This window comes from Microtus oregoni, unplaced genomic scaffold (genome assembly GCF_018167655.1).
Source record: "Microtus oregoni isolate MIOR12 unplaced genomic scaffold, Mior012 000021F_ref0000039, whole genome shotgun sequence".
NCBI lineage: Eukaryota > Metazoa > Chordata > Mammalia > Rodentia > Cricetidae > Microtus > Microtus oregoni.
The window spans coordinates 29317247-29329630 of NW_024543080.1; the positions used below are offsets into that span (position 1 = coordinate 29317247).

General features: G+C 41.3%; 1 protein-coding gene across 2 annotated transcripts in view; it reads right to left on the minus strand.

Annotated features, from left to right (window-relative positions):
• The window catches only part of Klhl5 (kelch like family member 5), a 63879-nt gene that overhangs the window by 22941 nt on the left and 28554 nt on the right, over nucleotides 1–12384 (minus strand). For both annotated transcript variants that reach the window (XM_041671509.1, XM_041671510.1), the window contains exons 2-5: nucleotides 9004–9186; nucleotides 7168–7304; nucleotides 5683–5879; nucleotides 1259–1471 (exon numbers count right to left, since the gene is read on the minus strand). In XM_041671509.1, the coding sequence (XP_041527443.1) occupies nucleotides 1259–1471; nucleotides 5683–5879; nucleotides 7168–7304; nucleotides 9004–9186 (730 nt within the window). The remainder of the gene's footprint in view (nucleotides 1–1258; nucleotides 1472–5682; nucleotides 5880–7167; nucleotides 7305–9003; nucleotides 9187–12384) is intronic.

Here is a 12384-nt window from a genome sequence, read left to right on the forward strand (position 1 = left end):
GCAGAGTTACTCTGCCGTAGTATGGAGCTGTGGTTCTGGACATCTGGTTTTACTTGCCGAATGCTTTGCCTGTGCCCCAGGTGTTGGACTGAATGATCTCCTGTCTTTCTAAGGACTCAGGGAAATGCTCTGTCCCTAAGTTCCTGGGAACAGGAGTTTTAAAGGTTGGTGAGAGGCCTGCCATGTTGGAAGTGCCCTTTAAGCTGCAGAACTGAACCACATTTCCAGGATATATGGTTATACAGGATCTTCCCACTAAGATCTTCCATATTTTACTTTCTTCCATTCAGAAAAGAATAAGAAAGAATGTCTGCTAGAAAGAGAATGTCTGCTAGGAAGCAAGGAAACTTTAAGGGCCCTCTTTAGACCTGATTTCAAGAGAAATCCTTTATTATGCTGCTTTTCCTGAATTGCCATCTGTTTAGGAAGTTCCGCTTGTGAATAGGGAGGGCTGAGCACGGGGCCTTGGCAGTGACTTTTGTTTTTGCTAGGTAGAATACAAACTTCCGCTCACGGTAGCCAGAAATAATGCATTAGCTGCAAAATTAATATAAAGAAGGCAGCATCTGTGGCAGTTTAAATAATAAGAAAAAGAAAAGAAGGCCAAGCCTGAATCACCTCCTCTGTGCTCAAGGCCTCTTTCTCTAGTCAATGCCCAAGATAGGCAGGAGAAAAAGCTGGGGAAATTCCTATATATTCCAGCAAAAACTGCACAAAGGGGAAATTGTGCAAGTCTGTAATGACTGACAACTCTGAAACCATGGCATCATTTATAGTACATTATGTTTCACAGATTGCATTTCTCTTATATAATCCTGAAACAGCCAGATAGGAGGCACCTCGGCTTGATAAGAATCCCTGACATCTCTGTTTCCCAGAGGGGAGGCTGTGGTATGAGAACACACCAAGTCAAGTCAAAGCTTCCGGTGTCAGAGCATTTACCACAGAGCCCCGCAGCCAGTCGGCACCTAACCATCATGCGGCACTGAGCTGATCTAAAATTTCTGGCTCTTATTACTAAGTTACCTCCGGTTATTAGGACAGGTTGATAGTAGAGTCCAATAAAATTGCTAACTCGAAATCAACAGTGCTCCTTAATCAATGTGAGTTAGATAACTTGACCCTCTGAACTGCGAACAGAAGCAGCCTTTTGTTGGTTTAATACCTTTTAACGGATACATTCCACAGGAAAACATGTATAAATTACTTTGACAGACTAGCCAAAGAAAAACACCCGCAGACGAGTGCCATTTATTACCTGTGGTGCAAGGAGAGGTAGCCTAATATAAGCCAAGAGTTTACTGAGATCTTTCCGCCTCTGCTCCAAATCGTGCCGGACCCAAGTAAGAAGGGCGTTCAGTATTGTCTCCTCATTAGGGATATTCATGTCATCACTGGCCAAGAGCTTTGCGATTTCATTGCCTGGGAGTAAGACAAACTCCTGGTTTCTGATTACTTCCATGAAATGTTCCTAGAGGGGAAAAAGGCAAATAATTATTCCATTTAGCCTTCACTATTTACATGAAAGAAGCTATTTTTTTTTATATTAGGTGCCCGGAATAATTTGTACTTTAGACACAATGTTATAGCCACCCATTAGGAAAGAAGGCCAGGAGAAACACTAACCCGTACCTCTCATTAAATGTGTGAGGAGAAACAGTGTCAGCTCGCTACACTGTGAAGTGGACCTATGACATTTATTTACTGCGTTGCTCAAGTTAGGGAAGAGTTTTGATGGAGTTTCTGAAGGAAGATTGAAAAATGAAGTAAACACCAAGGAGAATGAATAATATCAGGTTCTTAAGGAATTTAGGCAGCAGCGAAGGTGCTTCTGACCCAGGAATTGCCTCTAAGCTGGTCAGGCTTCCTAAGATTCTAGATCAAAGGCCTGGATCCTGCCATGGTAGAACACTTATCTTCAAGCTTATTCTACAACCAAAGCAGCTATTAATGTTTTGCTCTGATCTGCTTTGTTTTAAAGACAGGGTCTACCTACATAGCCCAGGCTGGCCTTGAACTTGAGGTTCTTCTGGGATCATAGAGATGTGCTACCACACATAGCTCAAAAACATTCCTATGCTTTTTAGAAGATCACCAGGATTTCATGTCTATTTAGAAAACTTAAATCTCTTCTAATCTGATTTACGCAGAGTTAGTTTGCTATTAACAAAAAGAACCAAAGCAAACTGTTAACCTAGCATGTCCTAGGAGCAGGACCTGGGACTGCGCATGACAGAGTCCTGACTGCATGTTAGAATCAAAACCTCTGCGATTGGGAATGGGACACTAGCACGCACCCGAGGAGTGAAATAACTTGTTTATCATTATCATGTTAATTAATCTGGAGAGAAAGAAATCTTCTCTTAAAATCCCTTCCTTTAAAGCGTGTGTACGTGTTTGTGTCTGTGTGTGGGTGCAGCGTCTGCAGAGGCCAGAAGCTAGAGTCACGGTAGTTGTGAGCCATCTAAATACGGGTCCGCCACAAGAACAGTACACAGCTGCTGCTCCATCCCTCCAGCCTGAAGGAAAGAAATCTCACCCTCTCTGATTCGAAGTCTCTAAGTCTTAACGAATAATGGATATAAATACAAACCCCAGACGTGATCTTGTAATGTTTCTCTTACACTTCCTAATGTACTGTCTGCCTCGGCATACAGGGTTTTAGTGAAATATCTAATGCTGCTCAAATGAGAGCTAGAGATAAGGCCTATCAATAACTATCTTCCATATTAAAATGAGAATCATAGTTTCCATTTAGCCTGTGGTAACCCAAGCGAGATACTGATCTGAAATCTATCTTGGGCTGACGTTCCTTTCAGCAGAGTCTTAGGAGGAAAACCATTCATGAATAATTAACTAAACTCAATTGCTCCAATTCATCATGATTTGTTAAAAGATACCAAAGTGAATCTACTTTATATGATTGATTATCATTTTCAGGAACGTATTTTAATAAAATCTCAACGCTGGAATGGCTTCAAGCAAACTGTTCTACTCAATTGCAGACTGACATTATAAGATGATTTGGGAACACACAGCAAGAGCCAAAAATGATGAAAACGAGGCTGGGGCTGTAGCTCGGTAGAGAAGGGCTTGCCTGGCATGAGTGAGCCTGAGGTGCAGCCCCTCGCACTGCAAAACCCTCAGCCTGCTCACTCCACCTGTCATTTGAAACAAAGCCAAATACTTACAATACAAATGCTTCTTTTAGCATCATTTTATAGTAAAATAGACCAAATGTCTAGCTCTAGAAAGTGATAGCTCAATGATTGGTGAAGCAGGCAATATGAATTTGGAAGAAGTTCACATAGTTGTATGTAAAGATATTTAATATATAATGTTAGGTGAGAGTCTTGAGATGTAAATAGTATTTCTGGTCATTTAACGATAGGTGTGGCTAGGCATGGTGGCCCAGATCTGCGAGTCCAGCTCTGAGGGGCAGGAGGCAGGAGGATTGTGACTCTGAGGCCAGCCTGGGTCCACGAATGGTATGGCTAGGCGGCACCTTTGCACGACACTAATGTGATTGCTGTTCTACTGTCCTATGGTATTAGCTGCATTTCCTCAGGGTGAGGAGGCTACCTGACAAACTGTTTCAGAGGAATGCCCTTTTCACTCCAGCCCAGTTTATACTGCATGGGAACTGAGCCTTTCAACGGTTACACAATACCACCGGAGCAAGTTTAAACACAAAATGCCTGTAGAAAGCATGCCTTTGCTTTAAAATGGCTATTTTAGAAGAATTCAATGATTTTTTTTTAAAAAAAAAAACATTTTCTAGACTGAAAAAAAATCACATTTAGAATTATAAAAGTCAACGCTGTTTGCTTCATAAAAAACTCTAGTGACATAAAAGTAGTTGTAATGATAAACTAATCTAGAATGTTGGGGTTAAATGAAAGGCTCTAGGTCATGTTCAGAGGCAGTGGAGAAGGGGAACAGGATATATGCGCATGCCCTGTGTGCCGCCATGCACTGACTGAACTCACCGCCCAGCAGCATGCTTGTCTCCTCCTTCCAACCTGTTTTATGGAAGAAGCAGCCACCAAGCTACCAGGCGCTTGCTAGAGGCGCCCTTTCCCCCTTCAGAATCGTTTCCTAAGCAAATGAAATTACTGAGGGATTTATTTAAACTGGAGATTGAATTTTGCTTTACATTCTTATTCGGTTCCCATAGCAACATTCAAATCAGACAATCTGCCTCTAAATTACTTATTGTTATTAGAGTTCCGTGGAGTTTCTCTATTGAAGCTAAGTAATGTCAAGTAATGACCTTGACATAAAAAAATCTACTACAACTAATTGGCTATGAAAATAGCTCTAAAAACATCCAGCTAATTCCAATTGAATTTGCATCTAAACCTTAGAGCAGCAATCATGCCTGTACTGTAAACAACAGGAGTGACCTAAATGCATACAAATGTTTTCACGTGTATAAAAGTCCCTCCAGCTTGGGCCTGGAGGGAGGGCTCAGGGGAAAGGCACTTGCCACTGAGCCTGATGAGTTCCTTGGACCCACGTGGTGGAAGGAGAGAACTGACTTTTTTGTTTGTTTTGTTTTTTGTTTTTTTGTAGCCTTTGGAGCCTGTCCTGGAACTAGCTCTTGTAGACCAGGCTGGCCTCGAACTCACAGAGATCCACCTGCCTCTGCCTCCTGAGTGCTGGGATTAAAAGTGTGCACCACCACCACCCCGGCAAGAACTGACTCTTGCAAGTTGTCCTCTGACGTCCACGTGTGCACGTGCTCACACTTAAATATATGTAATAAAAATATAATATTAACAAAAAGGAAGATATTAAGTTGTACACTTACTAGGAAGAAAACAAACCAAGATGTGCTTTATTTACTTACATTTATCTTATTCCAGAAGGTGTTTGAAACTGCAGATAGAAAGTTAAGAAATGAGGGGCTGGCGAGGTGGCTCAGCAGTAAAATAGCACTGCCTGCTCTTCTACAGGAACCAGGTTTGATTCCCAGCACCCATTGGGCAGCTTACAATTGCCTGTAACTCCAGTTCCAGGGACTCCAACACCCACTGCTGACCTTCACAGGCAGCAGGCATGCATGTGGTGCACAGACGTCCATGTAGGCAATGCACTCACACACATTAGAGAAAGAAATGGGACTCTACAAAGAAGTAAGGTGAAGTGGGTGCATTCAAAGGACTTAATTTAAAAACACTGACTTGCACTGCCGTGCTGTTGTGCAGTGCTTTTACCAGATCATTCCACGTTCCATTATCTCTCAGGCTGCTGAATCAGAAGCTCCTCTGACTTCTTTTGAACACATAATTCTCGCTTAAGAATACTTAAGTACTTAACAATACTTGAGAAGAGTATAGTTCCACATGGTGGCAAGCCTTGCGTGTAATTGAGGTATCTGAAATAAGTCTCCCATTTATCCTTTCTTCGTTCATCTTATACTGTATCAGAATACTACGCCCACTCTGACCCGTTTCCACCAGTGACTACGCCATGGGTCTGACATCCACCCACGCTGCAGTGCAATGTTTAGGAAACCCCGCTTCTCTTTCACGAGACCTTCTGCTCGTTTCCCTTTCCCAACTCAGTGCTGCGCCAGGAACTTGAGCCTCAAAACCACATGAAGCCAGCAACATGGAGACCAGCTTTCGAAGGTAAGAAACGGGGTGACGAAGATTCTGGTTTTCAGAAAATACATACCATAGTGTAATTGTGGGCCACTTTATGCAAATCTGTGCAGCCCTGGGCATCGGCAAAAGAACGGATTCCAAGGCAATTGGACGGGTGAAGCTGCTTCATGAGAAACTTACAGCATGCTTCCACAACCTGGGAGAGCTGCAGAAGGCACGCCGTAGATAGCAGGCACTCAATGTTATCTTCTTTTAGTTCAAGGCGGCCTAACAGGAGGAAATTCCATTAACGAGGGAGCTTCATGAACCTTGTCTACATACAGTAACTGTTCTTAACAATGGGATTTCTAAATAAAAGCTCATCACACACATTACAGACCCTGAAGGCTTAATATTAAATGTGAATAATTTATCCCTTTGTGACCTCTACTTAAAAAAAAAAAAATGGCAGCTGGGATGGTGGCGCATGCCTTTAATCCCAGCACTCCAGAGGCAGAGGCAGACGGATCTCTGTGAGTCTGAGAACATCCTGGTCTACAAAGTGAATTCTAGGACAGCCTGGGCTGTTACACAGAGAAATCCTTAAAAAAACAAAACAAAACAAAATCAACCAGCCAATCAATCAATAACAAACAAAAAACTCAAAAGCAGCAAAAAAAAAAAAAAGGAAGAATGGCTTATTTTCAGAATTTTTAAATGTTACATTAACTAGCAACTAATATCTAGGATTATAAAACTCTTAAATTTTAAATGTAAAATTTTGCTTATATTACATAGCCCACAGAGAGAGGGGGAGAGAGACTGTTTGTGTGTGTGTGTGTGTGTGTACGTGGAGTGCAGAGAGGGCACCTTGTTCTATCATTCCTTTGCTTGATGTCCAAGACAGGGTCTCCCACGGAACATGGCACTCAGTTTTTTTTACCTTGGCAGGACAGACAGCAACACCCTACCTCTACCCTCCAGTACTGATACATACATCCACATCCAATTTGAACTTAGGTGCTGGTGATTTGAACTTAGGTCCTCATTTTGCAAAACAACTGCTCTTATTTACTAAGTCATTTCCCCAAACCCAACTCAATGTGATTACTCGTGGTATGTTTGTGACTCTGGTCTCCATAGTCATCTGCTACACGCACATGTACAGGTATACACACACACACACACACACACACGCACGCACGCACGCGCACACACACCACACACACACACAGACACACACACATTAAAAAAATCTTCAAAAACATTCACAAGCTTCATCCTGATAATCATTTAAAAGGTTTTAACATAGAGATTTTTAACCAACACAGAACAGCATCAGACAGTGATGTCCACAGAACTAAACTGAACTACAGATTACTTTATTCAGAGAGAGAAACTTGAACTCTAGGAGAAGTAAGAAGGCCTATTTGAGGAACTGTTTGGGGCCAGCCTGGGCTACACATTGAGTTCAATGTCAGCTTGAATATATGACACCTTGTTTGAGAAACATAAACAGAAGAGAAAGGAAAATACGTAAATCTAAAGGGTTTCCGTTTGTTTTCTGACTTGTTACCTGTGTATGCGTACTGAATTAAGGACCACAATGAGTTCGGTTCCACACCTTCCATCTTTATTTCTTCTTGCCTTGCCTCCCTGACATCATTAGTAAACATAGCAGCGAAATAATCCGAGACGGAGGAGAGCACCAGTCTGAGGACACAGCAGAGAAGCAATCAATGAGTACATTAAAGCTGGGCGTTCATTAATAAATGCATCCTCCTCTTTGTTCATCTGGCACTCACACGAGCACACAGTACCAGCAAATGTACCGTGCATCTGACAAATCCCTTTGTGCTCTACTCCCTTCTTTTGAATAATAAATTACTATTACCGAAAATTTCCTGCTGAGGTAAATGATTTTCCTATGCAAACACCACTTTATGACATCTTTTAAAAAAAAGTTATAAGTACTTGGTATTAAGTTGACTGTATATATGGAAAGAAAAATATCAAGGTTATTTTTCTTTTTGCCAGTTTTGAAAATAACCTAAACCATTCGGGACAGAAGTGAACATGTAGAACATACTTTGAAAATGGTGTTAGCAAATTTTATAATATTTCAAGCTTTTAATACATTTTGTTACAGTCTGGTATAGGTAATAAGAAGGTGGTAAATACTATAGAACAAAAAATAGGTCAAAGATAGATGGTGTCACTCGGGCAGAGACCGGTTGCTTAAAATTATTATTATTGAGGGAGGTGAAGACTTTAGTTCTGGAGGTGCCGGGTTAGCACTGGGGAGAAGGAGCTCACGGTAGTGTCCAGGAAGATGAAGGCTCTGTAAGGCTACTGCCAGGGAGCAGGGACAGCGGGAGGACAGAGCACCAGAGGGACAATGGTAAGCTGGGTTGTGCAGGTCGCCAAATGGACTTTGGTTTTCAACTCAGTGACCTGGGAGTCGCTGAAAGCTTTTAAAACAGTGCAGGGGAGGAGGGAGCAGAGGGTCCGTGGGGTCATCTGTGAGTGGTGGTGTCAGCACATGCCTGGCTGAGATGATGAGCTCAGCCTCAGAGCCTCTGGGAAATCCATGTTGAAATCTCTTTTCTAAGAGACCATGTTCATAACCCAGGCTTTTTATCATACGAATTTGTCAATAAATGCATGCTAATTGACAGCTATAAACTCAAGGGTTTTACAAAAAGTTTTGGACAATGCTAATTGCTATTGAAAGACATAAAATAATCTTTGTGATTGTAATGATAATTAACAATGAATAACTTAACGATATAAAATTATCAGAAGAAAACGAATCTTTCTTTCCTAGACATTTTTCTTTCTTTTTACCTTAAGAAATATGTCATTTGTGTTAAAGGATCCCCACCTCCACTCTTATTTTTCATACTTCATAGAGATCAGCAAAAACAAAATTAGGGAATACACAGGGGTTTTAAAACCTGCTAACAGACAGGAGTGTGCTTAAGTGGTCAGGGTACATGCTTAGTATGCAGGCCTGGGTTCGGTCCACAGCGTTAAAAAAAGAAAAGAAAAACTGTTAAGATTCCGTGAATTCTATTCTGTGAGATGTTTTGCTTCTGGCTATACAAACTCTAATTTCCATAAAGCTTATTTAAAGCACTTAACAAGTATTTAATATGCAGGAAAACTGTTTATTGTAGCTGATATCTACAACAAACAATATTGACTGATGTGAGGCTAATGCCTGTATTTCTGCAAAAGAAGACAGAGACATTTATGTTGAGTAATCTCATGTGAGCTGTTCTTTCAGACACTCTGAGTTGGATTCCCCTCCCTGAAGTCTAAGGGCTAACTGGGGTACATCATCTCACTGCGTCTAATAATAGTTATCTAGGGACTATTTCACATGGACAGAAGTTCTCAAAGCCATTACCTGTGAGCTGGAATCCTGCGATCGCCAGCGACTAAAATGACATCACACAGTTGCTTATGTCTCAAGTAGTTCTCCATTTTTTTAAATGTTTGCTCTGCATGGTTAAGGGCTTGGAAGAATTCATCTGATGAACATGGCTCCATAGTATGGCAGGATGACAGTGTCTGACTGCTATTGGACGTCCTGAAATAAGAAAACACATTTTACACGATCACCATGGCATGAAAGTTTCGCCCACTGTCCCTGTAAAGCCTTCACATGCGATATAAGAAACAATGTCGCCAGTCAATATTAGAGGATAACTATTCACTGTCTTAAAGATGTTTTTCTGTATAGGGCCTCACAGCATAACCCAGGCTCACCTCAGACTCTAGCCAACTTTGCCTCAGTGTATCACGTCTGGGACTATAAGCATGTATGGCATACTACTTTGCGTTTTAAAATCAACGATGCTTGGGTATGTGTGTCTCGTTAACACATGAATGAAGGTGCCACCCACAGCTAGAGCTATACATATTCTTTGTATTGCCATTTTTGAGTTCTCTCTAGTAAACCCTGGGACTCTGCTGAAAAATAGCCAAGCTATATTCATACTGATGGATGTTACCTCCTAATATATTTAATGGTGTCATTATTATTTTATTTAAGATGCAAAATATCCTTTACTTAAAAATGGGTTATTTTCAGCTGGGCATTGGTAACACACGTCTTCAATCCCAGCACTTGGGAGGCAGAGACAGGCAGATCTCTATGAGTTTGAGGCCAGCCTGGTCTACAAGTGCTAGTTCCAGAACAGGCTCCAAAAACTACAGAGAAACCCTGTCTTGAAAAACAAAACAAAAAACAATAAAAAAAAGGGTATTTTCATTGGTTATCGATAAAATACACTATCATATAGTTGTATGGCTGGGGCAGTCTGTGGGGCCACTGGCAGTGGGACCAGGATTTATCCCTAGTGCTTGAATTGACTGTTTGGAGTTCATTCTCTTTGGAGGGATACCTTGCTCAGTCTAGATATAGTGGGGAGGCCTTGGTCCTAGATGTACAAGACTTGGTTGACTCCCATGGGAAGCCTTATCCTCTCTGAGGAGTGGATGGGAGTGAGGTGGGGGAAAGGCTGGGGGAGCGGGAGGAGAGGGACTGGGAACTGGGATTGGCATGTAAAATGAGAAAAGATTGTTTTTTTAAAAAAAATAATTAATTAAAAATGCACCATCATAAAAACAGCATTGTAAATAATTCTCTCAAAAACTCAGATAACCAGTAATATATATTTAAAAAGCTAAACTAGTTTAAAGTAACTTGAAGGGCTGGAATCCAGGGCGCGTGTGCCGGAAAGGACCACCGTATCTAATTGTCTAGGACCATCTGAGTCAGTCAACACCCAGGCAACATTTAGCTTAGCTCTTATTTCTCAGCGGCTCTGTGGAATGCTTTATTGAATTATGCTTCAGCATATTGGAAGGTAATTTTCTTAATATAACTAATAGCCCTATCAAAAAAAAATCAGATCTCTTACTTCTTAAAGTAAGAGCATTTGGAATAGATGGAATTAGTAAGTTCCTTGCCAAGAACTATTGAGTTTTGTTCATGCTTGTAGAGACTGCTGTTTGGCAAATGCCTTTTCCTCCTGGGAGGCAGCTAGACTGTATTCCCAGCCTGTCCTACACAGAGGTGTGTTCTGAGGGAGGGGGCAATGCATGTATTAGGATCTTGTGGGAGAAAAAAAACACAGTATCTAATATTTATAAACCACAAATTCTTCCAAACTTGAAGGAAAGAAAGTATTTCTTTCCTAGGACTCGGATCTTTGCGCCCATTTCTTAAGTTTCATCTTAAAAACTAACAGTAATGACTAACCAATGAGTGGGCTGAAAGAGCTGAGTTCATCATCCAATCAAACACTAAGCAATATTCAACTTTAAAAGCTCCGTCACCGTTAATACCATCATCCTAAGTGATTGTCTTCTCATTTTGATATTGAGAGACTCATGCAGAGAGCATCCTGTCCACGGCTTTACGGAGCCGACAGTGTGAACATTTCTCGGCTCTGTCTTTTCCTCGTGCTCTAGTTTTGAGAGTTGATTTGAAGAGTACTGGAGAACAGTTTAGGAAGGTTCTAGAGTTGTTGTCCAATACAATAGCAACTGGCCATTGTGAATCCATTTCAATTAAGAAAAAAAACCCACAAAGATTTCATTTAATAAAATAAAAAAATTCACTTTTTTTTTCAGTAGTTGGAGTAGTCATACTTTAACTAAACAAACCAGATGATACATGGCAGCATGTCCATCAATGCATGAAGTCCTATTGCACAGTGCTGATCCAGAATCCCAGAGGATTCTAATCCTATTCAGTTACTATATAAAAATAATCTCACTGGGGACATTATTTTATTTCTAAGCCTTGCCTTCTTCACCATCAAAATAGGAGCGATACACAGTATTTTATTTTAGAGAATTACTTGTAGAGGATTATGAGATGAAACAATCTATGCACAGTTCACCGAGGGTAAATTCACAATCACGGTACGTCACTGGCGGGAAAGGTCACTTTGCTGTGGACAATGGAAGGCCTGCTGTCCCAACCTTTTCCTGACATAGTGCTGTCTCTTTGGTTGTCTTTTAAAAGATGATTTTTATAACTTAATTTCATACTTCCTCTTTAAAATGGCCTTTAGTAAACCAAGCAGGCATCCTAACTGCCAACAAAAACATCTGAAGATAGGTCATTGTGGAACATGTAAAACACATTTCTCTCTGTTCTGCTTGATCGCGACAACAGAGGAACTTCCTCTGCCTAGTTTTGCTTACAGGATATTACTAAGACGGCAAATCATACTTCCAAGAATGGGACCAATTGAATCATTTGTGGGAGACCTTCACTGTAACCAACTACATATTGACGAGTATTTCTTGGCTTCATTTTTAGGCTATGTCACTGAACTAGGAAATGACTTTAAGTCAGGAAATGGCTGAACACAAAAGAAGAGAAAAGAACCGAGAGATTCGGATCACCAACTGTTCACCTCTTAATCCACTGTGACATCAAGACGTCGCGGGGATACTTAGAGAGAACCCTTGGTGAAAGGGTCTGGAATTCGAACTCAAGTATTATAAGGCAGGAAATCCTTAACTGGCAACATGGCCCAGCACCTGTAATTCTCCAGATGTCACAGGTACCTGCATGTATATATACATACAATATGCGCAGTACACCCCTCTCCACGCCCCCCTCTCTCTGGATAGGAGCTCACTATGTAGCCATGGCTGGCCTGGAACTCACTATGTACACCAGGCTGGCCTCAAACATGGAGACTGTTGACCTCTGCACCCCCTAGTAACAGGATGAAAGGCATGTGCCACCATGTCTAGTACGGTA